The 26661-nt window shown below is 39.3% G+C and overlaps 1 protein-coding gene across 1 annotated transcript; it reads right to left on the bottom strand.

Annotated features, from left to right (window-relative positions):
- Positions 1 to 8253: 8253 nt before the first annotated feature.
- LOC146475163 (uncharacterized) lies at positions 8254 to 26136 on the bottom strand. Its single transcript, XM_085116103.1, has 5 exons — positions 26026 to 26136; positions 23678 to 23748; positions 22154 to 22240; positions 13095 to 18249; positions 8254 to 11341 (listed from the first exon to the last, which is right to left on the bottom strand). The coding sequence occupies exon 4, from the start codon at positions 18197 to 18199 to the stop codon at positions 13100 to 13102; it is 5100 nt and encodes a 1699-aa protein (XP_084972229.1). The 5' UTR covers positions 18200 to 18249; positions 22154 to 22240; positions 23678 to 23748; positions 26026 to 26136; the 3' UTR covers positions 8254 to 11341; positions 13095 to 13099.
- Between the last annotated feature and the right edge of the window lie 525 nt (positions 26137 to 26661).

Below are 26661 nucleotides of genomic sequence, written 5' to 3'. Positions count from 1 at the left end.
TGAGTTAAAAGAAAGCAAGATTTCAAGGAAGAGCAGAGTTCTAAACTGTCAAAGCGATAATGATGATTTTGCTGTGACAGTATCCTCATTCCCTTATGACAAACTTTTCTGAGCACGGTAAAAACTCGAATTAAAACACTTTTGGAAGTTCCCAAATAAGTATTTTTGTCATTCCAATAATTCCCCTAAAGATTTTCAAATCACAGGTAAATGCTACAAAAGAGGTTTTAATCAACTTTGATTATAAAATGACGGGTGGTCAAACATCTTTAATAAAGCGCGTTTCCACAAATAAACACTTGGGTTACTTCTTTGGGATCTCGCATTTTACTGATATTATCTTATCTACTTAACCAAAAAAAACCCTTTTTCCGCATTTATTGGCAGCAAGGTCTGCAAAGACCAGCAATTAAAGACACTCAGGTTTTACAAATATTATCGGAATATTTTATTCATGTGCGGTTAACTCATTCGTTATGAGAAATTTCAATGAGAACCAAGAATCGAAAGCCGAAATCAAAAGTAAATAACCTTGTTCGCTTAAGCAGTATCTTGCACACTTCTCTTAAACATTTCACCACTTATTTCAGGTTTTTCTTATAGCTAGAAATATCAATAACAATCAGTATATTATCGTTTGTCTCACGTTGTAGTCACTTTGAAATGAAAATCGCGACGTTTCGACTGCTTACTGCTAGTTTTCATCAGGCGATGAGGTCGACTGGTTACGCGCTTATTTATCGCGATGGTCGGCTGTGATTGGTACATTTCGATCTTCACTGTTCTGGCGAGAAGTTGCTCCCTCAGCAAAGTGACTACGTCGTGAGACAAACGATAATACACTGACTGTTATTGTATCTACCACGATGAACAACAATAACCTCTTTCTAGAAATATCTAGTTACTTTTGGTACAGTAAGCAAAATTAAAGCATTTTAGTGCGTCGTAAAGTTTATCCCAATCAAACAATTTCGTAAAAAACTTAACTTTGTAAATGGCCAGACGTACGCTGGACAACCTATCTTAGCAAACAATGTTCTGTACCGAGCCGCAAGTGATCGCGGCCCGCAACTGATCCCCGGACACAAATGATCCCCACATTGGACCGATCCCCGATGGCCCCACCATAAATATGGAATGGAATGGACTCAAATTTGGATAGTGGATTTAAACTTTAAACACTTAATTTTTCTTTATTAGACAACAGTCGTTATACAACAACAACTTTCCCCTGCCCCAGTCTAGCAAAGAAGATTTAAAATGAGCTTTTTAACGGCTATGTTGTATCACCCCTCACGTCAAGCAATACGTAGTTGCCATTTCTAGAAAATCAATTTTGATGATTTTGAAATATAATTTTGTAAATAGGAATAATTCTCTTTGGTGAATGCAGTCGGGATGGGAGTGGCTGGGTAACTTCTGGGAAAGCATACTAGATCAGGGCAAAATTTTGATGCTCTCTGAGGGGGCTTTTCCATTTGAGTAAGTTGGTCTGTTCCAGTTCAAAACTTGGGGTGAAAGCTCACGAAGAGGTGTTGAACCAAGCAACCCCGGATTTGACGTCTGAACGAAACTCTTGAATAACTCGATGTCGCATGCAGTTTTCTCTTTGTATTCGGATTTTCTTGTTCTTCTACGAATTCGATCAGTTCCTCATCTGTAATGTCGGCAAACCAGCTGGTCTCCTTTTTGAATAAACTTAACTCGAAAAAGACCAAAACGACGGAAAACCACAACTGCCTGACAGTTCGCAAAAACACTGCGAGGTGTTGGTCAATAGAGGATATTACATGGCAGCGCGAAGATATGAGTTTTGTTTTCGAGTGGTAAAAACAATATTACGAACGAGCGCAGCGAGTGAGCAAAATATTGTTTTAAGCACGGGAAAATAAAGTTATGTCTTCAAGTCACCGTGTAATTTTCTTTTTACGATATATATACATACAAACGAGTGTTTTACTTACTATTTGCAGAAACAACGGTGAAAAAGCGGGAAATGACGTCATCAATATCCCCAAAAGTCATGAGGATATTGAAAATACGCCACTCGGGTCCCGGATGTAGTTTCGCATAAATTTTCGAGAGGTGTAGTTTCTTGTAAAACACTCGTGTCTTTTTAATAAAACTGTATTCTGAGAATAATATATGTAAGTCAAGAGAGGATGCTTCATCCTCTCTTGGACCTTCATCCTCTCTTGATGTAAGTTTATCTGCAGTTCCCAAATCCCATAAACTCACTAAAACGAGTCGACCACCGACCCACAATTATTTCCACTTTCTGAGTATTTAATTTGTTAGCGTCAAGCAAACCATTCAATAAAGGTCTTGTTTTTACTTGGAACCTTTTGATTTAACGTCGTTCGTTTTCGCAGCATTGAAAAAACAACCCAACTTTGCAGTTCGGTAGCGTGCGGCTTTGCATTTCGTATAAGCCAACAATGGGGTAACCTCCCGGACTGAAGCAAGTAAAACTGTCGAAAGTACCGTGAAAAGGCAGATATAGCGGTTTTCAGCTAGAGGTCGTATAACCATAACCAAAGGAATTACTCAGTCCAACCGCAACACGTGCAAACAACTATGAGCTACTCAGAATTCGAACCAATTTCATCTAACCGGACCCAAGCGCGGAAAAACGCATACGTGCGTGTTATGGTTGGGTTTGATATTTGCTTCTCATTGGCTGAGAAAGTGGCGAACAAAGCAAAACCAAAGGGAAAGCGAAATTACTTTCAAAACTTATTTGAAAACGGCTCTAATAAAAGAACTTTAGATTCTGTACCAACTTTGGCAAAAAAAAAAAAAAAAAAACGTATTCATCCATCTCACCCATTTTTCTCCTGTATCATTTGCAACCTCTTACATGGTTGGTCGAGAGGACAAAAGAAAGAACAAAAGAACAGTGTTCCCACCCTAAAAACAATGCAGCTGCAGGTTACAAGGGTCCATTGAAAATAAAAAGGAGCAGGTCTATTGTCTCGATGTAGTAGCGTTGATTTTAGGTGAGTGAAATAATTGGAAGCTTAAGCAGGCTACACGCCTAGCAATTTTATACGCCGATCGCGGCGAATTTGATCGCCAGCGAAAATCGCAAGCGATTTTCGCCACCAATTAATGCGGACACACCTGGCGATTTTTTTTTTTTCGTCGATCGCAACGATCTGGCACTTAAACCTTGTTCCCGGGCTCCATCGAGGAACGTTTTGAAAAGTCATGTGATAAAATCCCCTAACCTGATTACTTGACATTGATGGCGATTCACAGCAGTGAGCGTAGAAAATCGCGTGAACAAGCACACTTCGCACACTTGGCGAATGCCGGCGAATTTAATCGCCAATATTTGACATGCCAGATATCGGCGATTTTATACGCCGATTCGCGGCGACCGATGAAAATCGCAATCGCTGCACCGGCACACCTGGCGTCGTCGGCTTTAGGTGGTTAAGTTGGTGGATAGAAAGTCCGTAAAGAGAAAGTAAAAAAGCACCTCTGCACACTTTGGCAGTAGCTGTAGTTTGCTTCCATGGCCAACAGAAAGGCGTGTTTACTCGTTAAAATTTTTCAATCTGAGCATTTTTTTAATAACGTGGGTTTTCTTAACCAAGAATGGTTTTAACAGCTTTGTAACGGGCAACAATCCATCTAATAACAATCCTTTAATTTCTATCAGCTAGCGAATCTTTTTTTTGCGTCACTTGTTTGTTTACTACTTATTTAACTTTTATTTTAGTCAATTCAGTTGTAAACACCAAATGCATTTGTATTTACTTTAGTATAAACATACCTACCCGCCTCGACTAGCTTCAGCTATTTGCGGGTAGGTATATAAACACCTTGTAACTGTCTAAGTGTTTTTTATTGTTGTAGTGTTTTTGAAATGATTACAAAAAAATTAATCTAATCATGTGGACAAACTATAAACAGCTTTGTAACTCAGTTGTTGGGCAATACTTTAAAGGAAGTGCTGACGTCATTGACGTTACCATGGCAACGGGTCAGCTCTACGAAAAGGACCTCTAATTTTCAGTCTTTGAAATGCCTCAAAAACTAACTCGGTGACCTACCGTTTATATTGCTTTATTGAAAATCATCGTAAATTCTTTAACTTCTTTGGAAATATGACAAAAAGTTATATAGTAGATCTTGTGTTATTTAAGAAAAAAAGAACCTTTTTTCACCTACAAAATTTCTACCAGATAAATTTCTCCAAAACGTTTCTATCTGAAGCGGCATACTAAATGTGGCATGCATGCAAAAAATCAAGATAGATCACTGCGTAAAATTTCGAGATGAAAACAAATGTTTAGTGCAGCTTTAATTTCCGGTTCGAGCGATTTTACGCTGCATTTCCACTCCCGGTGTTCTGTTCTGCGCGCGCGGCTTTTGATAGACATCGTACATCTTAGTTATATCACGGGTGGGTTAGCGTGCGCACGCTGCTAGAAACCCTTTCGAGCCTCCTTAAAAGAAACCGCCGCAGCGCATTGACGCCACGAATTACAGTCCTTGAAGTAAAGTGACCGTGAATTTTTTTACTGAAGACAAACACTTATAAATTAGAATTATTATAGCTTTGTATATTATCATCGGTAATGTGAGAGAAAACGTTGGAGTTTACGTCTTACTGAGGGCCATCAACGAAAATGAGTTCCAAAAAATTCACGTGAAGACAGAACAGCGCTAAAGGTAGCCTGACTAGCAAGTGTTTTCGTGGCGTACGCACGTTTTTCGCTAATTGACAGCTTCCTCCCAGCCCCAATTAATCCGCACGATCTAACAGTAGAAACCGTACACAACTCCCCACCTCCCACTCCCGCCAGAAACGCTTTTACTTATTGCAAAGTAAAACACTTCGTAGATGGCTTTAAGCCCCTCTCTACAAAGTGTTTTAAATTTTGCAAAACGTTGCTTCTAATTACAATTCGATAGTAGACAATTGGGGGGTCACCAAGCCAGTTTTTAAGTGCTGGTTGTAGTTTGACTTGTATGGCCTATTGAAAGGCCTATTTGTATGTTGATCAGTTTGCGAACTTCAAAAAGGTGTCAAACTAGTGCAAACCACCGTAGAGACGAAATTTTAGTTTAAATCGCAATTTCTCATATTCTGTTACCTTTCTCGTCCTCGTGCAGTGTTCCAATTTATGTGAAACCTTATCATTTTCATAGCGTTATTAAGAAAAAAAACGGCGAAGTTGTGTGTCCTTAATCAGCCGACGACATTTTGTCCAGTGTACATAAGGCGATATGTAAAGTGTGCAACATTTGCTGGGACAAAAAGAAGAAAAGTTGTGTCTTACAAACCTACAAACCTCAAATTCGAGTTATCCAACAACAAAAGTGTTTACAATATTAAGAGAGTAAACGCTTTTTCATATTTCTTTCAAACAGTTTGTCGGGCAACATGTAAACAGTCCGTGTGGCCAAGCGCCATGACATTCACACGTGGTCACTGGGATCACTGCTAACAATATTGGTTTGTTGCGGTAAGCCTACACAAGTAAACAATAGTGTTTCAATCGAGTGACTATTTAACAATTATTCCACGAGCGCGCGTGGGATATGAGACGATAGATAGCCAACGATGCGCGTAGCGCCAAGTTTGCTATAATCATCTCATATCCAACAAGCGCGAGTGGAATAATAATTGTTTTATTAAAAACAATCAAGTAATATTGGTAGGCCTTGCTGATTTCCTTTTCAAGAGCAACCAGAAAACAATTTATGGTCGCTACTTTTCGAGCATGGTATAATTGCTGATATACCATGGCCGCTAAGCCAATCAAAAAAATGGAATTGCATTATACAATGATCCAGTTTTTAATAATGGGTGATAGTTTCCCACAAATATTTTATGTTTTCCAAACAAACATTTCGCAGGATATGGGGAGCTTTGAGGAAATGGAATAAGTAAATGTTGTTTTTTTACGAGAGGAAAAAAACCGGAGAACCCAGAGAAAAACCTCAAGAATCAGGACGTCGTGATATGAGCTCCCGGCGATCTACCAGGGCGTTTTGTCACGTGATATTTTATCAACTTAATCATGTGACAAAAATGTCCAACACCACTTGACAAAGGTTCCGTGAGGGAATCGAAAGCTTGTGCTTGAACATTAAAAACGAAACCTTTTTGTTGAAAGAACAGACTCAACTCCCATATGACGCCGATACTGGGAATCGAACCCGGGCCACATTGGTGGGAGGTGAGTGCTCTCCCCACTGCGCTATCCCTACTGCTTCCCTTCTCCCCCCAAAAAATATATTTCTCCCCATAAGTAATATTTAAAAGGCCTCTAACGGCCTATAAACGAACCTTTTGAATGCAAATAACTACAAAAACACACACATAAACTGGTTTGATTATTTTCTGCCACAGGATCTCTCATGTTGTTGAGATACATGCGCCAGACTTCACTTCAAGTGTAAACAAACCAGCCCAGTGTTGGAACAAATCACAGCACAAGAGTTTGGCGTCTTCAAAGTTTTATTCTCTTCTTCACCCTCGGATTACAAGTGCCTTACCAGAATAAAATTATCTTCGAGTTTCTTTGTATTTAAGTCAAAATGGAATGCTTTTAAAATTGTATTTCACAAGTTCTACTGTAGAACAAAACTCTCTGTTATGCAGAAACAAGATGAAATCAGCTGTTTGGGGTCCAGTGAATAAAATAATCTTCAATTTAACTTGGTTTGTTTACTTATGCAAATTTTGTTTTCTTCAAACATCTTCGAGTCAGAATTCCGATAGGAAAATTTAAATCGTTAGATCAGTGTGCCGATTCAATCCAAGTTTCTGTCGAAAAATATTTTAATTGAAGGTTATAGAAATGAGCTAAATCTATTTGAAATTAATCAGTTGTTTAACAAACCCGGCAGCTGAAGTCACTTGTTACGCGGGATGCCCTGAGGGGGCATACCGTGTCTTAAAACGGGTCGATTTCTTTTTTTACGCGGGATGCCCTGAAGGGGCATACCGTGTCTAAAAACGGGTCGATTTCTTTTTTTTTTTCTTCGTCGTATACACAAATCGGTACATTAATTTATTCATTAAACTCTCCCCTCTCCTACTCGGGATGTATTGTTTTGATTGTCTTCAACAAAAGCAGGCCAATCAAAATCCATTCTTGTCGCTTATATTGCGAGGGAGGGGACCCACTCATCCCTACCTGTGTGACGTCAATGCATCATTTGATATATTTATTAAAGACGGATTAAGTCGCGCCATATTGTTTTAACATGTTCTGGACTCAAGTGTGCCGTTTTCAAAGGGAAATTTCACCATTTTGAAGCGGCAAATCGAAAGAATAACTTCTAAGAAGCACCCGACACGTCAAACGGTGGAAATTGGTGAGTTCTTAGTGAAGGAATCGTGCTTTGTTTGACAGTCTTAGACCACGACGCGAGACTGAAAAGAGGTCATTGAGAAGCTTACGTTATCGTAATGGAATTTGACAAATTTCCGCTGATAGTCTGAGTCGCGTAACACACGGAAAACAACGTAACGCGATCGTCGTGACTCAAACTATTCCATTAGCAAGGATAGTTTTATCAATCGGCGAAGCATACAGTTGGAATAAATGAATCAGCCCCAGCATCTCGCGTAATGCCAGTAAAGCAGGCATCTTGTTTTTTCTTCGTCGTATACACAAATCGGTACATTAATTTATTCATTAAACTCTCCCCTCTCCTACTCGGGATGTATTGTTTTGATTGTCTTCAACAAAAGCAGGCCAATCAAAATCCATTCTTGTCGCTTATATTGCGAGGGAGGGGACCCACTCACCCCTACCTGTGTGACGTCAATGCATCATTTGATATATTTATTAAAGACGGATTAAGTCGCGCCATATTGTTTTAACATGTTCTGGACTCAAGTGTGCCGTTTTCAAAGGGAAATTTCACCATTTTGAAGCCGTAAATCGAAAGAATAACTTCTAAGAAGCACCCGACACGTCAAACGGTGGAAATTGGTGAGTTCTTAGTGAAGGAATCGTGCTTTGTTTGACAGTCTTAGACCACGACGCGAGACTGAAAAGAGGTCATTGAGAAGCTTACGTTATCGTAATGGAGTTCCACAAATTTCCGCTGATAGTCTGAGTCGCGTAACACACGGAAAACAACGTAACGCGATCGTCGTGACTCAAACTATTCCATTAGCAAGGATAGTTTTATCAATCGGCGAAGCATACAGTTGGAATAAATGAATCAGCCCCAGCATCTCGCGTAATGCCAGTATAGCAGGCATCTTGTTCAGTTGAAGAACAAATTCTTCGTTACCATAGGCTGTTCAGCGTACGTCTGGCCATACATGAAAGCTCAGAATCCATAATGCCTCGACCGTACAGCGAAGACTTGAGATAGCGGTCAATATGGGTTATGAGCTTTTCTTGAAAATTTTCGGGTATTTCCCAGACTATCTTCCGGTATTGTCGCGTACGCTTTTGCGCTTTATTGGAAAACTTTTGCCGAAACAGCTGTATACAAATTTAAGTTTGTTACGAAATTGATTGATTGAGATAAACTTTACGACGCACTAAAATACTTTTAGCTATAGATAAGAAGAAAAACCCGAAATAAGTACTGAAATGTTTAAGGTATATGTCCCGGCAAGGTTAACGTAAATCACTTGTCATGACGCTAATGTTTATTTAATTTTGATTTCAGCCTCCAATTCTTGGCTCTCATCGAAATTTCTCGTAACGAATGAGTTTGCTGCACATGAATCAAATATTTCGATAATACTTGTAAAACAAAAGAGTCTTTAAGGGTTGCTCTTTGCAGATCTTGCTTCCAATAAATGCGGATAAATATGTTTTTTTCCCTTTACTTTTTGATTATTTGGTAAGATAATGTAGGCAAAATTCGCGACTTCAAAGAAGTAACCCAAGTGTTTATTTGGCAACACGCTTTGTAAAAGACGTTTGACCACCAGTCATTTAATTTTATAATCAACGTTGATTAATACCTCTTCTCTACCATTTACCTGTGATTTTTAAATCTTTTTAAAGTGAATTATTGGAATGACAAAAAAAACTTATTTGGGAATTCACAAACAGTTCTTTAATTTGAGTTTTTACCTTGTTCGGAAAAGTTTATCATAACGGAATAAGGATACTGTCATAGCAATATCAACATTACTGGTTTTGACAGTTTGAAACTCTGTTCTTCTTTCTTGGATTAAGAGATTTCAACTTACACTTAAATTTACTCAAAATACCCTTACACCAGCAACAAAGTGAGGACCTGAGGAAGGCTTACATCATAGACAAGAGTAACACTTTATCACAAGGTGGTTTTAATCGACGCAACGAATATTAACCCTCTGTATAGATCTATTTCAATCAACTTTTGTTGGATTTTAATCCTTCGAGCTAACGCGACAGGACCGAAAGGTAATATGGGCAGCTGTAAATCTTTTAATTTGGCTGTAATTTCACGTTTTTGTCCGGATTTGTTGAAACAAACTTTTGTAAACATTTTGCACTGTGAGTTATCTTCTGTAGGCGTGAGCCATAGCTCAGTTTGCTGAAATTTATTCACAAATTAGCCATCTCACCTTGGGGTCTTGTCGTGCAAGGTTTCCGACAATGTAAACTGAAACAGCTGTATTCGAATACAATCCACTGATAAGCTCTTGAAAACACTTTATATAGACTGAGCTCGTCAACTCTAGTTAATCATAAAATACTTCTGTTTACTTTCAACTTGAAATTCTTAGAGCCGTTATTTTCTCATTCTAACTTAGGTCCTGAAGAATACTAGTGGTACTAGTTGAAATATTGTCTGATTAAAATTGACTTCATGCAGCTTAGTGTCGGCCCTGCAAATCAGGTTGTCCTTTAAAAGCTTTCCACTAATTCTTGGTTTTCACGTGACGTCACCAAATTCTAGAATTCAAAACTGGGAGGCCTACAAAATTTTGACCTTCATTCAAGGAAAGATTACCTAAAAATATGTCTGTTCACAATTTCTTAGCTCGATGTCGTGCTTCCTTTTGAAAATAGAACGGTTTCAATTTCCGAGTTTTCATCGTGCGTGACATAAGGAGGACGGCCGTGACAGAGCTTTTCCGTATCTTAAAAATGACTCTTCGTGTGATTTTCAGCATTCTAAACTATTTAAGTTTGAGGAGAAATATTAATCTAAACATTCGAAAATTCACAAGGGCAAACAAACCTCTTTTCTGGCAAAAGTGAACTCCAGATGTTTTTTCGTATTTCCGGCCGCCATGTTTGTGCCCCTCAGAGGGACACAAACATGGCGTCTCCATACTAAGCTCTATAAATTTATGTGGAACATTTTGTCAAATAACTCGAGTACGGAATGCCGCACAGACCTGACACTTGGACAGATGCCTTATTTATTTATCCTCTATACCATGTCAATTTCTTGACTTCATTCATAAAATGGTTTCGATTTTTTTTTTCGATGGCGTGACAGTGAAAACCGAGAATTGGTGACCAAGTTGCTTCCTTCTCTTTTTTCTTAACTTTTACTTGACCTTAACCAACGAGAAAACCTATCTAACTTAGCTTTGTTAAGATATGATGTACAGTACGCCATTACTAAATCTCTTTACGAAAAAGGCATCGCAGAGGTCATGGGTTCGAATCCCGTTCAAGCCTGAAACGTTTTTCAGGCTTTCTTTTTGCAACTGCTTAAGTTGCATACTAACTACGAGGATCTTTCTTCTAATTCATCTTTCATCCGCAGTTCAAAATATATGTTTCCGTTATTATTATCACACCATTGGTGCCATGTTTGAGAAGCATCACTCCAATATTTCCCAAGATATTCTTGATTTTGTGATTTATCTTAGTACTGAAACGATTTCTGACGTCATCAATATTTGAACAAAATCTTGGATATCTCTTGAACGAGAGAAGATATTCAGAAAAGGACAACGCCTTTCTTGTTCTTTATGAAAGGACTTTCAAATAAGCATAAATTATTTTTACTTCAAAGGCACTTTAACGGATGGCATTTAGCGCGCAAATTTGAACGTTTTCAAATCATAGAATCGAACGGTCTCGTAAAGTCAACAGAAGGCTACCTGATTAATAACTTAGAGCAAGAATGGCCAGGCCCTTTTATACGAAATCATTTGCCAATATTGGTCGTGTAACACATGTTTTACTGAAAATAAAATTCATTTCAGGTAAGTTACGCTTTTGATAGTTTTCAAATGAAATTTGATTTTTTTGCTCTGGAAGGAAAAGAATGAAAAAGTAACAACAACGTTCGAGAATGTTAGGAAGCACCACCTGCTAAGGATGTGAATAGTGTTCAGATGGTTTGTTTACTACTCGTCGGCAGGTCATCTCTGGGCCAATTTTTGCTGCTCGCCCTGCAAAAAAAAAAAAGAAGAAGAAGAAAAACCAGTGAGATAATCTATTTAGAAAGAAATTGTAAACTAGTGCTTCTCACCTATTTTATGATATGAGCTGTTAAATTTCAGTTTGATTCAATTTAGCAGTATAATCAACTTGTTAGTTTCTTCAATAGAAATTCTGGGCAAGGGTTGAGTCAAGAAAGAGATCTGGAGTCGCTGAGAAACGGGTACCTATTTGAACAAATTGCGCAAACGTGACATTCTGAACATGGTTATTTGAATAAATTTAAAAGGCTCTCTATCAAGTTGGACGTTTTCTTTCCATCCTCTCTCCAGCGATTGTTAGTTAAGAGATTCTTGAAACCAATCCTGACACCTCGGTTAAAACCACGCGCTCCGAGAAGCTCTATGTCGACCCTGATTTCGTATTCGGGAGAATAAGAAGTTAAGAATTTGGAATCGAATAAGCAAAAACAATTTCTTCGCATTCTAAGTCGTTTTAGTGAGAAACATTTTGCATACGAGAGACACAGAAGAGGCCACAACAGTATAGAGAAAGAACGACAAACAGCGCTTCTCTATAGTCGATGTTTGTACAGTCATTCCGCCGGGAAAAATTATGGAAAATGAACTCATGTGAAAAACACCGTGAAACTTTGTGAAACTGAATGTCTCGGGTATATAGAAATCCTGCATGAGGTAAGTTGTTGAGGGTAAATTTTTCCTGGCAGGCCTGTTATATAAACCTGGGAAAAAGGTCGTCGAAAAAAAATGACAGCTACTGAGAGCTTATATTTTCGCCTTCTTTAGTTAGCAAACCATGTTAATATATCACATGCAAAGCAACCTTTTGGTCAAGTTATCTTGGCAATAGACTCCAGTCGAAAATTTATAACGAAACCTAATCGTTTCTTTTTATATTGGAGGATTATTAATAATTGGAGGATGAAGCATCTTATGACTCTGATCCGCGGACACCGTTTTCCCTTAAAATGATGACGTGATTTTGTCACGAAAACACTTTAAAAATTGAGACTTTATCCCTATCGAAAACGTGCTACATTTTGAGACTCTATCCTAATCGAAAATGTGTGACATTTTGAGACTTTATCCTGACTGTGACAACTATACAAATATGTCCAGTGCAAACACCGACCTTTAGGGGACGTCTCCACCAGTCCGGGAATTAAAGAAGATCTGATAGGCATAAAAAAACTACGCAAACCCTTAATCGACCATTCAAATGTCGTTATTTGTCTTGCATTCTGAACACTGTCGACGAAATTTCTTGCTTTATGGCTCCCAGTTCATTTCAGTGCGAGCATGAAAAAAAAAACCGTAAGTGAAGGACGGGACTCTGCATGATTTAACTACTATAACTGCGCTTCAGTTGTGACTCGAGCCTGCGTTTTCAAAAGGAGATTCTTTTTACATTCCCGTAAATTATCAGCAAGTTGCCCATTATGGTTGAGTGACAAAAATCTTTCAAGACTAAAGTACGTTTGTGACATATAAATGCCTGGATAAAACTACTATAGATTTCCGTCTCAGATTCTTGTGAAATGTCCTGACGTTGGGCTAAGTGATCATAAGAAGTCGTGGCAAGATATTGAAATTGAAATTTGAATCAAGTAGAAAAGTTGAGCTAAGAAAGAATTGAACACAACTGCCACACCACAAAATTAATTTTGTTTGACCAATAATTTACCTTCCTCTAAACATTTAGCGCCATATAATTAGTTAAGATTTGTAAACAAATTTTATTTACCTTCTTTATTTCTTGGCATCAAATTGAAGAGTGACGTCATCACCAATCAGTACAAATGGGGCCCAGTGTCTCATGTCGGAGAATTTCTCAGAGTCTTGCAGAGATTTCATAGCCTGGTGAAGGGCTAGATTGGCGCTTTTTCGTTCTCTTAGCTGTTGATAGAAATTCTTCATGAACTCCATGGTAGCGTCGTCATCAATTGCCCAGAGAGCCACTAAAGCAGAACGAGCTCCAGCGCACAAGAAGGCCCTTGCCAAACCCACCACACCTTCAGACTTTAAGACTTCCCCACAACCGCTGTGACAGCAACTTAACACCACAAGGCTAGCTCGGAGCCGAACCGCTTGTACATCTGACATGTTCAGCATGAAATCTTTTTCGTCGGGGAATTCAGATGTCCAACCGGGGTTTGGAGCCAAGGCAATTTCGCCAGTTTCCCTTCGCCCATGGGCAGCAATGTGGACCAAACCAACTGAGGTCATTCGTTTCAACACTTCCGCTTTGGTGGCCTCTTTTCCGGTTAGTGGTGGAGTCTTGAGGATTTCTCCTATCATTTCCACTTCCTTTTTGGCGTATGGTAACGGTGGTAAAGGTTTTGCAAGCTCTTTGAGACATGGCTCTCCCACCAACAACACGCCAGACGTACAGTGGAAGTCCTTGGGTAAACTTTCAATTAGCTTTAAACTCGTGAGTGAGGGAACAGTGCGAATCCTAATATCTTCACTCAGTGCAGCCCACGGAGCCAAGCACAATGAACCATCTGGGACAACGACCAACTCGTCACCGTGAAGAACATCTGAGATGGGGCTAATAATTACATCATACAATGGCTGTAAGGCATTCTTGGTACAGTGGCCTGATTGATGTGTTTCTTTTTTCTCTTCTCTGGTAGATGGACGGTCACAAGTGATCTCATCTATTGTACGATTTTCGCATCTAACACCAACATCAACTCCAATCTTTTCAAAAGCTGTCTCCAGTAAAATACGGACGGGGTCGTGGAGTGCAGGTTGACCTTCTATTTCCCCTTGCCTAAATTCAACTTCATTTCCTCTTCCAAGGACCCAGATATTTATTCTGTCTTTCCCCGTTGCTAGAAAAACTGTTTGTGTGGGTGACACTCGTGAGATGTAAGCGATTGTTTCTTTTGCGTCACATGACGGTGGTGGCAATCCTGTTAAGCCATATTGCATCATTAACGTATCAAGCAAAGCTTGTGCTCGTCCTTGCTCAGCGGCACACAGAGCCTCGTCAGTCCTATCAACTTTTAACAGACCTCTCCAAAGAGCAGTGTAAACCTTCTGATAAAGCTCGCGAAAGCTTCTTTTCCACGAATCTTCAGAGTGAAGAAGAGTCCTTATGGTATCAAGAAGGGCCACGCTTGACCTGAAACTATCTACGGCCTCACCTAAATAAGCCAAACCCTGGAGGACACAGCCTAAAGAAAAATGTGACATTGCCTCTCCAATTTTATTGCCCACTTCCTTAGCAATTTGTAAATGTTTCTGATGGAACTCTTTAGCTTGTTGGAAGTCACCAAGTGATTGATAAGCGTTGCCCAGACAGCCATAGGCACGTCCTTCTTCATAGCGGCTGCCCACTTCCTTGGCAATTTGTAAAGCTTTTCGATGGTACTCTATGGCTTGTTGGAAGTCACCAAGTGATTGATAAGCATTGCCGATTTTGCCATAGGCGCGTCCTTCATCTGCACGGGCGCCTACGTCCTTAGATATTTGCAAATGTTTCTGATGGTACTCTAAGGCTCGTTGGTAGTCACCAAGTGCTTGATAAGTACTGCCGAGAGACCCATAGGCGTTTCCTTCTGCTGCACGGTCTCCCACGTCCCTGACAATCTGCAAATATTTTTCACAGTATTCTTTGGCTTGTTGGAAGTCACCAATTGAATGATAAGCATTGCCAAGACTGCCATAGGCACGTCCTTCTGCTGCACGGTCTCCCACTTCTATGGCAATCTGTAAACGTTTCTGATTGTACTTTATGAATAGTTGGTAATCACTTAGTAATCCGTAAGTATTGCCAAGATTGCCATAGGCACTTCCTTCTTGTGCACGGGCGCCCACGTCCTTGGATATCTGCAAATGTTTCTGGTGGCACTCTAAGGCTCGTTGGTAGTCACCAAGGGATACATAAGTATTACCGAGATTGCCATAGGCACGTCCTTCTCCTGCACGGTTGCCCACGTCCTTGACAATCTGTAAATCTTTTTTATGGTACTCTAAGGCTTCTTGGAAGTGACCAAGTCCTTGATTAACAATGGCGAGATTGCCAAAGGCAAGTCCTTCTCCTGCGCGGTCGCCCATACTCTTGGCAATCAGTAAACGTTTCTGGAGGTACTCTGTTGCTTGCTGGAAATCACCAAGTGATTGATAAGCACCGCCGAGACTTCCATAGGCACGTCCTTCTCCTGCCCGGTCGCCCATGTCCTTGGCAATCTGTAAACATTTTTGATGGCACTCTATGGCTTTTTGGAAGTCACCAAGTGATTGATAATCATTGCCAAGATTGCCATAGGCACTTCCTTCTCCTGCAGGAGCGCCTACGTCCCTGGCAATCTGCAAACTTTTCTGATGGTGCTGTATGGCTTGTTGGATGTTACCAAGGGCGCGATAAGCCTTGCCGAGGTTGTCATAGGCATTGATTTCTCCTACACAGTCTCCCACTTCTTTCGAAATCTCTAAATTTTTGTGATGGTTCTTTAACGCTTCTTGGAAGTTACCAAGGCAACCATAAGCATTGCCGAGATTGCCATAGGCACGTCCTTCTTCTTCATGGTCCCCCAAGTCCTTGGCAATCCGTAAACAATTCTCATGGTGCTCTTTGGCTTGCTGGAAGTCACCAAGTGATTGATAATAAAGCCCGAGTTTGCCATAGGCACGTCCTTCTCCTGCACGGTCGCCCACGTTCTTGGCAATCTGTAGACGTCTTTTATGGTGCTCTAAGGCTTGTTGAAAGGCACCAAGTGATTGACAAGCAGGGCCCAAGTCTTTCGCGATCTGTAAATGTTTTCGATTGTAGTCCATGGCTTGTTGGAAGTCACCAAGTGATTTACAAACAATACCGAGATTGCGATAAGCACGTACTTCACTTGCGCGGTCTCCCACGTCCCTGGCAATCTGTAAATCTTTCTGATGGTACTCTAAGGCCTCACGGAAGTCACCAGCTAGTTGATAAGCAATGCCGAGATTGCAATAAGCACGCCCTTCTCCTAAACGGTCGCCCATGTCCTTGGCAATCTGCAAACCTTTCTCATAGTATTCTGTGGCTTGTTGGAAGTCACCAAGTGAATGATAATCATTGCCGAGATTTCCATAGGCGCGTGCTTCTCCTGCACGGTTGCCCAAGTCCTTGGCAATCTGTGCACATTTCTGATGGTAATCTATTGCTTGTTGGAAGTCACCAAGTGATTTATAAGCATTCCCGAGATTGCTATAGGCGCGTCCTTCTCCTGCAAGGTTACCCAGGTCTTTGGCAATCTGTAAACATTTCTGATGGTACTCTATGGCTTGTTGGAAGTCAGCAAGTGATTGATAAGCATTGCCCAGATCGCCATAAGAACGTCCTTCTCCTGCACGGTTGCTTACGTCCTTAGCAATCTGTAAACTTTTCTGATGGTACTCTATGGCTTGTTGGCACTTACCAAGTGCTTGATAAGCACTGCCAAGATAAGCATAGGCAAGGCCTTCCCCTTCTCTGTTGCCCACGTCCTTGGCAATCTGTAAACCTTTCTGATAATACTTTATGGCTTGTTGGAAGTCACCAAGGGATTGATAAGCAGTGCCTAGATTAGCGAAAGCAAGTCCCTCTTCTGAACGGTGAGCCACCTCTTTGGCAATCTTTAAACGTTTCTCATGGTAATGTATGGCTTGTTGAAAGTCAGCAAGTAACTGGTAAGTATTGCCAAGATTGCCATAGACAGTTCCTTCCCTTGCACGGTCACCCACGTCCTTGACAATCTGTAAACCTTTCTGATGGTACTCTATGGCTTTCTGGAAGTCACCAAGTGCTCGATAAGCATTGCCGAGATGGCCATAGGCGCGTTCTTCCCCTGAATGGTCGCTTACATCCTTAGCAATCTGTAAACCTTTCTGATGGTATTCTATTGCTTGTTGGAAGTCACCAAGTGATTGATAAGTATTGCCAAGATTGACATAGGTACATCCCTCTCCTCCACGATCACCGACATCCTTAGCAATCTGTAAATGTTTATGATGGTACTCTATGGCTTTTTGGACGTCACCAAGTGATTGATAAGCATTGGCGAGATTTCCATACGCACTTCCTTCTCCAACACGGGCATCTACGTCCTTGACGATCTCTAGATGTTTCTGGTGGTACTCTGTTGCTTTTTGGGTGTCACCAAGGCCATCATAAACATTTCCGAGATTTCCATAGGCGCGTCCTTCTCCTGCACGGTCACCCACGTCCTTGGCAATCTGTAAATGTTTCTGATGGTACTCTAAGGCTTGTTGGAAGTCACCAAAGGATTGATACGCATTTCCGAGATTGCCATTGGCAGGTCCTTCTACTGTTCGGCCACCTACATCCTTGGCCAGCTGTAAATTTTTCTGATGGTACGCTATTGCTTGTTGAAAATCGCCAAGTGATTGATAAGCATTGCCGAGGTTGTTATAGGCCCTTCCTTCTCCTGAACGATCACCCAGGTCTTTGGCAATCTGTAAACGTTTCTGATAATGCTCTATAGCTTGTTGGAAGTCGCCAAGTGATTGATAAGCATTGCCGAGATTTTCATGGGCAGCTCCTTTTCCTTCGGGGTCGCACACTTCCTTAGCAACCTTTAAATGTTTCTGATGGTACTCTATTGCTTGTTGGAAGTCACCAAGGCCGTGGTAAGCATTGCCGAGGTTGCCATAGGCACCTCCTTCTCCTGCACGGTCACCCAGGTCTTTGGCAATCTGTAAATGTTTTTTATGATACTCTATGGCTTGTTGGAAGTCACCAAGCGATATATAAGCCTTGCCGAGATTGCAAAAGGCACCTCTCTCGTCTGCCTTGTGGCCCAATTCCTGGACAAGGCGAACAGTATTCTGGAGTAACTCTATAACGTTTCTTTGTTCTCTGGCCATTGGTACGAATTCGGTCCGACGCTGTATTATTGGTTTTTTCAAGTTTAACCCTAGTAAAAACAAAATATTTAGATCCTTGAAAACGCCATGGGAAGATAACTGTGTGAGGACACGTGTTAAAAAGAGAAATGTAAGAAAGTTGGAATTGAACACCCGAGGGGATTCACAGGTGGGGGGAATCGTTGACCTTCAATCAACACAGGATGCGTTTGTGTTTATGTTGACACCGTGGGAATGTCTTAGGGTTGATTAGTTTTACCGAATGATGTTTTTCTTTTAGATAAATTTTTTTTATTTCCAGCGATGTAGGCAAAGAGAAACACCGCAAAGAAATGGGGGTAGCAACAACAACAACATTAAAACACAACAGTACTCGTAATCAGTAACATGACTGTATTTAAATGCAGAAGACTAACTTGGCTATGATAAGCAGGTGCGACGTTCAAAGAGATGCTGTTTAGCAAGACCGCCCAATCGATTTATCAGCTCACAGATCCGTTTTTGCATAGCATAGCTCAAACCACAGTTGGTTGGTCGTGCGCGTCACGTGGACATTACTGAGTGTTATGATAGTAACAACATGGTAATGGAGCAAATGCAAGTTCTACGAATGATTTCAGTTTAATGGCAAAAGATGGTCGAAGGTCGAGAAGAAGGGTTCTTCTCTGCGAACAGCACGAGCATTTTAAGAAAAAAAATGCAGTTATCAGGAACAAGTATCTGTGAGCCTCTCTGATTTGTAGCATCAACGACCATCAAAGTTAAAATTATGAAGTGGCATTTGGTGGGGCACACGCAAGAGGGCAGGGCCGCAAATTATACTATAAATGCAAACCTGTGTATTTCTTCGTATACAATCTTTTATCCAGTTTACAGTATAGCACGAACTAAAAGGAGAAAACTTAATTCATTTGAGTGGCCGAGCCAAAACATGAAATTTACAAAGGTTACGTTCGAGTGCGAAACAAACACTTAATCGACCGTTGTTTGATTGTTTAACGTTTCATGCATGAATAACGACCAAATTTGTTTCTCCCATAATTCCAGAAAGCTACTTCAAGTTTGAAAAGACTGTTTTCATTCTAAAACTGTTGTCAATATATCATATTCATTTTCATATTAGTTCACTGCAGAATTAGGAAAATAATTCTACATTACCAGCCCAGATTAGCAAGGGCTATTTGTTGCTGTTTTCTGTTTTCTGTTAATAAACTTGAAACTTTGTCCACTTTTTCCAAGATGTCCCCAAATTATTCAGTCATTGTTGACTGCCTGGAAATGAAACCGTTTCGCTGCTTTTTCGCTTTCATGGAAAACGTAGAAGGCTTCATCGGCTAAGGCTTCTTTTTACTTTACACAGAACATCGTCTCCTTAACTGTAGAGCGATTCACGGTGTTCATGTTGTACAAACCAATAAAGGAATATTTGTGTTAAAGTAAATTTATTTTCTAAAGGTAAATCATGTTATTGTCTCACTATTTCAAAATGACCGCGTGAAAGACTCGTATGTCACTCGTATGTTAATTATCATGCAACATGGTGCAACATAGTTGCCAAACGAGTGGAACATGTAGGATTCAATACTACTGGACTATGTTGCATCAACATACATCATCCGTTTGGCCGGGCCTTAAAGGCCCTGAGGTGCATGGCATGTAAAAGTTACATGTAAAACCTGGCATATGTTCAGTATCTCCTACACGAGCTAGCTTTTCTCAGACTATTATTCAGGCTACCCATTTCGTCTATTTATTACTGACAAAGTTCATTTTGAAAGACTGCTACGACTGATAAACAAGAGATCACAGTCTGAGTAACGATCTCACAAACTGAAGAAAACAACGTTAGCATTCTTCACTTAGCTTCTTTTGGTTACATAAATATGCTGTTAAAACGACAAGTTGTTACATGGTTTGGCAGCTGTTAAGAACATTCATTAACTCAGAGTTGTAGAATTTTTACGAGGCAGGAAATGATCATGATGATGTGGTTCCAAACTGGATATCTATAGGAACTTAAGGCTATTAAGGAAAAGCTTTAAGGCTAGTCTTGATGTGATCCCAGAAAGTTTCAGACCAATGTCAATGGCCAAACTCTTCCTTAGAATATGAAGACACGCATATCTAATTGGATTGTGAGTGATCAGCATCAAGCCCTAGGAACTGCGATCTATCAAATTAAATCTTAAACCCCTTGCATAACTTTAAATATAGAGCAGACGGAATCAGTACACAATTTGATCCGTCTTACAAACAGGGCCCAGTTGCTCGAAGTATGGTTAGCGCTAACCCGGGTTAAATACCATGACAACCTATAGGTTTTAATACCTGTTAACCAGTGGTTAGCGCTAACCATAATATGTTATATCCGTTGATGGTATGGTGACAAACAAGAGAGCCTTAGTACGTAGCGCTCTAGCTAAGGGTTAGTTTGCAAATTCAGAATTTTCAATCAGTGACCGCTTAAATATAAATTACAGACAAACCTGTATTATTAAGCGGTGACCCTCGGGGAATATCTAAGTTCACGACCGTTTAGTTATTGGATGCACAGAGAAAAAAAAACGAAATCGATTAAAGAATCACTTTTTCGAATAATAAACGGCAACAATAATTGGTCTGGAAAGGAGAACATGGTATAAAAACAGACGGATAACGCTAAGAACCTTCAATCAGTATTGTAGGTCGTTAGAAATAGACATACGTAAAGTCCTTAGAGTCGTTCCTGCAAAGCGATTGGTCCAAAAGAAAACTAATTAGATATCAGCCTTTGTTGTATAGGATTCCTTTAGTTTGATACCGTAAAGTAATTTGTCAGCATTTGACTTTGCTCAACGCAAAAGAAAGGTCCCGTCTTGATAGATGGTTGTTTTAATTCGGCAAAGCTGAGATGTGCAATGTTCAGAAGACTTTTTACTACGAAGTACAAAAACGACAATATGCGGTGATTTACATGATTTGTGAAAATAAACACAGTCCAACAGCGGACACGCTATTTGTTGTTAATTTTAGTGGTTTCCGTTTACAAAGTGAGCGTTTAAAGCAAGTCAATACAATAGAAACAGCTGGTTAAGACTTTGTAAAGGGTGACTGCGAACGCATAATAGAGGTCAACCGTTGACTTAGAAGAGGCCCTCACAAATGCAGTAATTAAGGGAATAAAATGTCGGAATTTTGACGACTGGCTGCTTAATATATAGGGGGTGAAAACTTGATACGGTTCCACTTTATACATGCAGGTTAGGTTATGGTAATGGTATTTATATATATACCGTATTTTCTATTTACATATTCAAATGCGGTTTGCATTACCTCAGTGCAAGGGTGAGGTCGTACATCAGCATATGTCCATTGGCGACCTCATCCAACCCACCCAACCCATGAACTCATGAAAATAGCACAAAGACCAGACAAGGACACCGGGAACTCCATGCCCTACTCTTTGCGATTAGTGTGTGTGTTGTTTAACGTCCCACAGGATTATGAACATTTAAGTGTTGTGAGACGGGCCCTACGGTTTATCGTCCTTTATATACGAGAAGACTAGAAAGTCTAACCATTTGCAGATGTCATTACAAAGGCAGCACTTTCTCGTCAGCAATAATAATAATAATAATAATAATAATAATAATAATAATAATAATAATAATAATAATAATAATAACTTTATTATTTAAAGACCCCGAGTGTTGTCCGGCCGGGGTTTGAACTCACGACCTCCCGCACGGTTGTTCGTTTAGTTTCGGTTTTACACTAACAAAGCAGTTCTTGGCATCTTTATACAAAAATAACACCCCTGAAACGCAGAAAATGTACGAACAAAAATTAAGCTTCACTTCTAGTGTGTACATTCATCCATACAAAAGTGCTCTTGAGGCAACACCTCACTGCACTACTAGAAAGAGCTCTACTTCCTGCATTTTAAATGAGACGAATTTCAAATCAGTCACTCACCATGTCTGCTGTGAAAACACTTTCTTTTTCTTTTTTTTTTGCTTTGGGCTAACCTCTTGTTAGAAGTAAGAATTCCACAAACTGCAACTGAAAACAAACACACAAAGAAAGTGAACATTAGCTGTATTCGGTTGCACACAAGTGTGCAGACTTGTCAACAATGATGATGTCATGCAAATGAAGATGAAAAATGAACACAAAGGAAATCTTTTACGGCTTTAATGCTGGTCTCCATAAGATTTAGATGATTGCGGACTATCGCAATATTGTGGGCAAAAACCTTTTCGACAATATGCTATGGAAGAACCAATGACCATCGTACAGTAGAAACAGTCAAGCAACAGAAACCGTTGTCTATGAAACACCTGTTTTTCATATAGGTAATTATTTACGATTGTAAGTGATTTGGTGTTTTGCGGCACGAAAATTTAGCGATTAACGATTTCTTACTCAAAGTGAACTAAAAACCTGTAAGTACCTTACCTTCTTGCCGGATATTTTTGTTTACAATGCAATGTGTCTCAAAAGTAGATGATCTAAAAGGATATCATTATCTTTTAAACTTAACTCTTACAGCTCCAACATCAACACGTGTATTCTCTTTACTGCCCTCCATATATTTCTTATGCTACTAGTTGGGAGATTTTGTCTAAAAATCAAGACATTTCATCTTTGGTGATTATTTCCTTTCTTCTCCTGACCTAAATGTTTAATGAAGCAGCGACATTGTAAGGAGAAATTAGATCTTGGTCACCACTGGGGCTTAAAGGATTGAGAGATGATCACGTAAACTTTATTTGAAGTAAATACGTTTTTGCAAGCGATAAATTGTAATTTAAAATGAACCAATCAAAATCGCAAATCGCAATCGCAAATTCTTACCCAGAAAAGGCGAGGATACTGTTGCTGAGTTAGAGCAAAAATACTTCTTTCACAGTACAGGTTGCTAGTGAATCGACTGTTTTCTTTTAATCGGCAATAAACAGTGAAATTCGACTTCTGTAATTTGTGAAGGATACTGCGCATTGGGAGTCAAACATTCTTCGTAAATCGTTACAAAATTGTCATCATAACTTTAAATACGGCTTCAGAACTCATTCCGAAAATCTTCAGTTTATACAGGAACTTCAATAAGAAATACAGGAAACTAAAAACAAAAGAAAAGCCAAACCAAAGGCAGAAATTATTTTATTTATGGTGTGTCACGCCATGCACTGACATCAGGCCTAATATCATGAAGTTGCATTTAAACATTTTTTTTTAAATCAGTCACAAATAAAGTCCAAATTAGTTACCGTCTCTGTAACAAAATAATAATAATAATAATAATAATAATAATAATTGTGATAATAATAATAATAATAATAATAATAATAATAATAATAATAATAATAATAATAATAATAATAATAATAGGGCTATTTTCACGCTGGTCGATTCAAAAGGGTATTTTAAATACTGCCCAAGTGCCTGGAGTTTTTAAGCGATAACACTTATGCAAGTCTTAAATTATTTATTAATTACCGTTCCTGTTGTGACAGAATCCTTTTAAGGGTGGTTAAACTGTGCCTTTGTAAGAAGCAAGATTCTTCAGCCTGAAACATTCAAAGACGAAATAAAATAATGTTTCTTTGTTTAAACTATCGCCCATATATTAAACGTGAATAAATGTAAAATCAATGTTAAATCAATATATCCCAGTAGTTTACCTAATGGGGCTTTCGTAGTACTGTCTAAAAACACGAATCGCTTTATTATTTATATCACTCATAAGCAGAACTGAAAGCACAAGTAGAGTCAATAAAATGATGCCGTTATTTCATTGAGAAAGTACATGTCCTTTCACATTACTGTTTCTCTAAAACGCTTTCCGAGAATGCCTTGCACAACAAACAACGTTTTACAGTTGCATTCTTAACTAACTAACATACTATAAAACACTCAGGAAACCAAGAAACGGAAGATTCGCTCATAAAAAGTCAAAGTGAATGGGAAAGTAGTTATAAATTCGAGGAATAGATGCAAACTGATAGGTTTCCGACAAGCGCTTTACGATATTAAAAGCGATCTCAAAAGATACTAAATGATCTCTCAGTGGATGGTTTCCGGAAGACAAGCAACCATCTTACAGCAGACATTTTGCAAGGATCGTTAGGCGATCATACCAGAAAAATGAAACAGTGGAGGAATTCTAAAATCATACACATGCGTCCAACCGAACGCTATCTGAATGTCGATCACGACTTACACTGTTCTCTGAACGTTAGATTTCACCTTATTACTTACCAGTTACTCAAAACCTCACCGTTTCAACTGAAAATAAAGTAATCAAAAGGAAGGATGCCATAAACAGCGCATTCGTGAAAGCGAAAGCGTATAAATACGGAAGTACTTTCTAGATCTTTCCATGTAATACAATAATTGTCACGCGATACACCGCCTGAGCCTATCACTAGAAACTGCATGAAAAGATCGTCGTTTTTCCCGGAATCTAATATTTGTTTTTAGCAAACTATTTTTGTCGGTTGTCGGTTGTGTAACCGAATACAGCTAATGTCCACTTTGTAAAACTTGTTGTTATAATTAGCGCATTGTTGCTTATTTTCTTACCCCACCCTGCTTGTTTCCAGTGGCGCTTGACCGTAAGAACTTACCGTGATATAAAATAATTCGAAAACAAAGGCTTATGCGTGTTTTTTTTTTTTTTTTCCCGAAGTCTTTCAAGTGTTCACCGATAAATCTTTGAATTTTTAATTGGAACTCGCCGGCAAATAATTTTAGGATAAAAACTTGACACAATAGCTCTTCGCTATGATTAGGATGAGACTTCTCTATGTTTTTTTAAAAAAAGAATTGAAACATCGGTGTCGATGTCTAATACGTGGTAGTGATGCAAATGTGTCACTTCTTACGTAAGCCAATAACAGTGATGATGTCATGCCACTAAGGATGAAAATGCATGAACACAAAGGAAATCTTTCACTGTCGGGCTACTTCGATTAGAAATACATGAGGAAACTACAAACAAAACAAAAGCGAAACGAAAGGCGGAAGTGATTGTATTCGTGGAATTGCCACGCGATGCACACATTAGGCCTAATAACACGAAGTTTACTGTTGATGAAACATTTTTAATCAATCACAAATCAGAGTTAAATTCCTTCTTGTCTCTGTTGCCAAAAAATAAGATTGTTTTCAATCACCGAGTTTATACGATGGTCCTTTCAAAAGGGTGTTTTTGAATACGACCCAAACGCCTGGAATTTTTATGCGGTGACGCTTAGGTCGATAAAATGATGTCGTTATTTCATTCAGAAAGTATATGTCCTTTCTCATTACTGTTTCTCTAAAAAGCTTGCCAACAATGTGACACACCACAGAGTCTATAAATATTTTGCCTTGCACAAAAAACAATCGTTACACAGTTGCATTCATAACTTTGACTTCGCCTTATTACTGATTACTGGCTTACACAGGATCACAGGAAAAATACAGGAAACCAAGAACGGAAGATTCGCTCTGAGAAAGCGAAAACAAATGCGAAAGTAATCATGTTCGAGAATTGTCACGCGATTAAGCGATGCACCGCGATACACTGGGATGCACGACTATTACCGATAAGCGTTTCACGATATTAAAAGCGATCTCAAAAGATACTAAATGATCTTTCAGAGGAAGGTTTCCACAAGACAAGTAACCATCTTACAGCAGATATTTTGCAAGGATCGTAAGGCGATCATACAAGAAAATGGAAACAGTGGAGGAAGTCTCAAATCATACATGACCAACAAATGCTATCATCTCTGATTACTGTGAATCTCAATCACGACTTACACTGTTCTCTGAACGTTAACTTTCACCTTATTACTTACCAGTTACTCAAAAGTTCGCCGTTTCAATAAAATAAAGTAATCAAAAGGAAGGATACCATAAACAGCGCATTCGCGAAAGCGAAAGCGTATAAATACGGAAGTGGTTTCTAGATCTTTCCATGTAATACGATAATTGTCACGCGATCCACCGGCTGAGCCTATCACTAGAAACTATTTGTCAGTTGCACTGTTTTAAAATTTATTTCGTATACTGTTAGCCCTATTTGAAAAATGAGGAGTTTCGTACAACTAGAACTAGAACTAAAGCCAGCTTTTAATGTCAACGTCAAAAGTGAGAAGCTGATGCTTTATTAAATTAGATTCATTGTTTAGATTGTTTTTCATAATCTCGGCTCCAGACCCTTATCACTATATATTTTGTTGTAAAAAAAAATATGAGCGGTCACTTTTTAAAATGTATGTTGACTAGCATACGAAACGTAAAGTTATATAAAATTTGCAAGTTTATTATGTTTATCACCGCTGTTTGTATTTTATTACAGATGTCTGTCTGCGTACAGAAAATTGTCTGGCGTTGGATCTACAAAAGGGCAAATTAAAAGAATGGACATTTCTTGCCTTGTAGGATTAAGTTTGATTATTCGAAAGAAATGCATTTTTTTAAAAACTTACCGG

The sequence above is a fragment of the Pavona decussata genome, unplaced genomic scaffold (genome assembly GCF_977016875.1).
Source record: "Pavona decussata unplaced genomic scaffold, jaPavDecu1.1 SCAFFOLD_85, whole genome shotgun sequence".
Classification (NCBI taxonomy): Eukaryota; Metazoa; Cnidaria; class Anthozoa; order Scleractinia; family Agariciidae; genus Pavona; species Pavona decussata.
This window is presented reverse-complemented; position numbering and strand designations above follow the sequence as displayed.

Bases quoted from the DNA above. Each gene is read 5' to 3' on its own strand.
- LOC146475163 (XM_085116103.1), bottom strand. From the start codon at position 18,199: ATGGCCAGAGAACAAAGAAACGTTATAGAGTTACTCCAGAATACTGTT.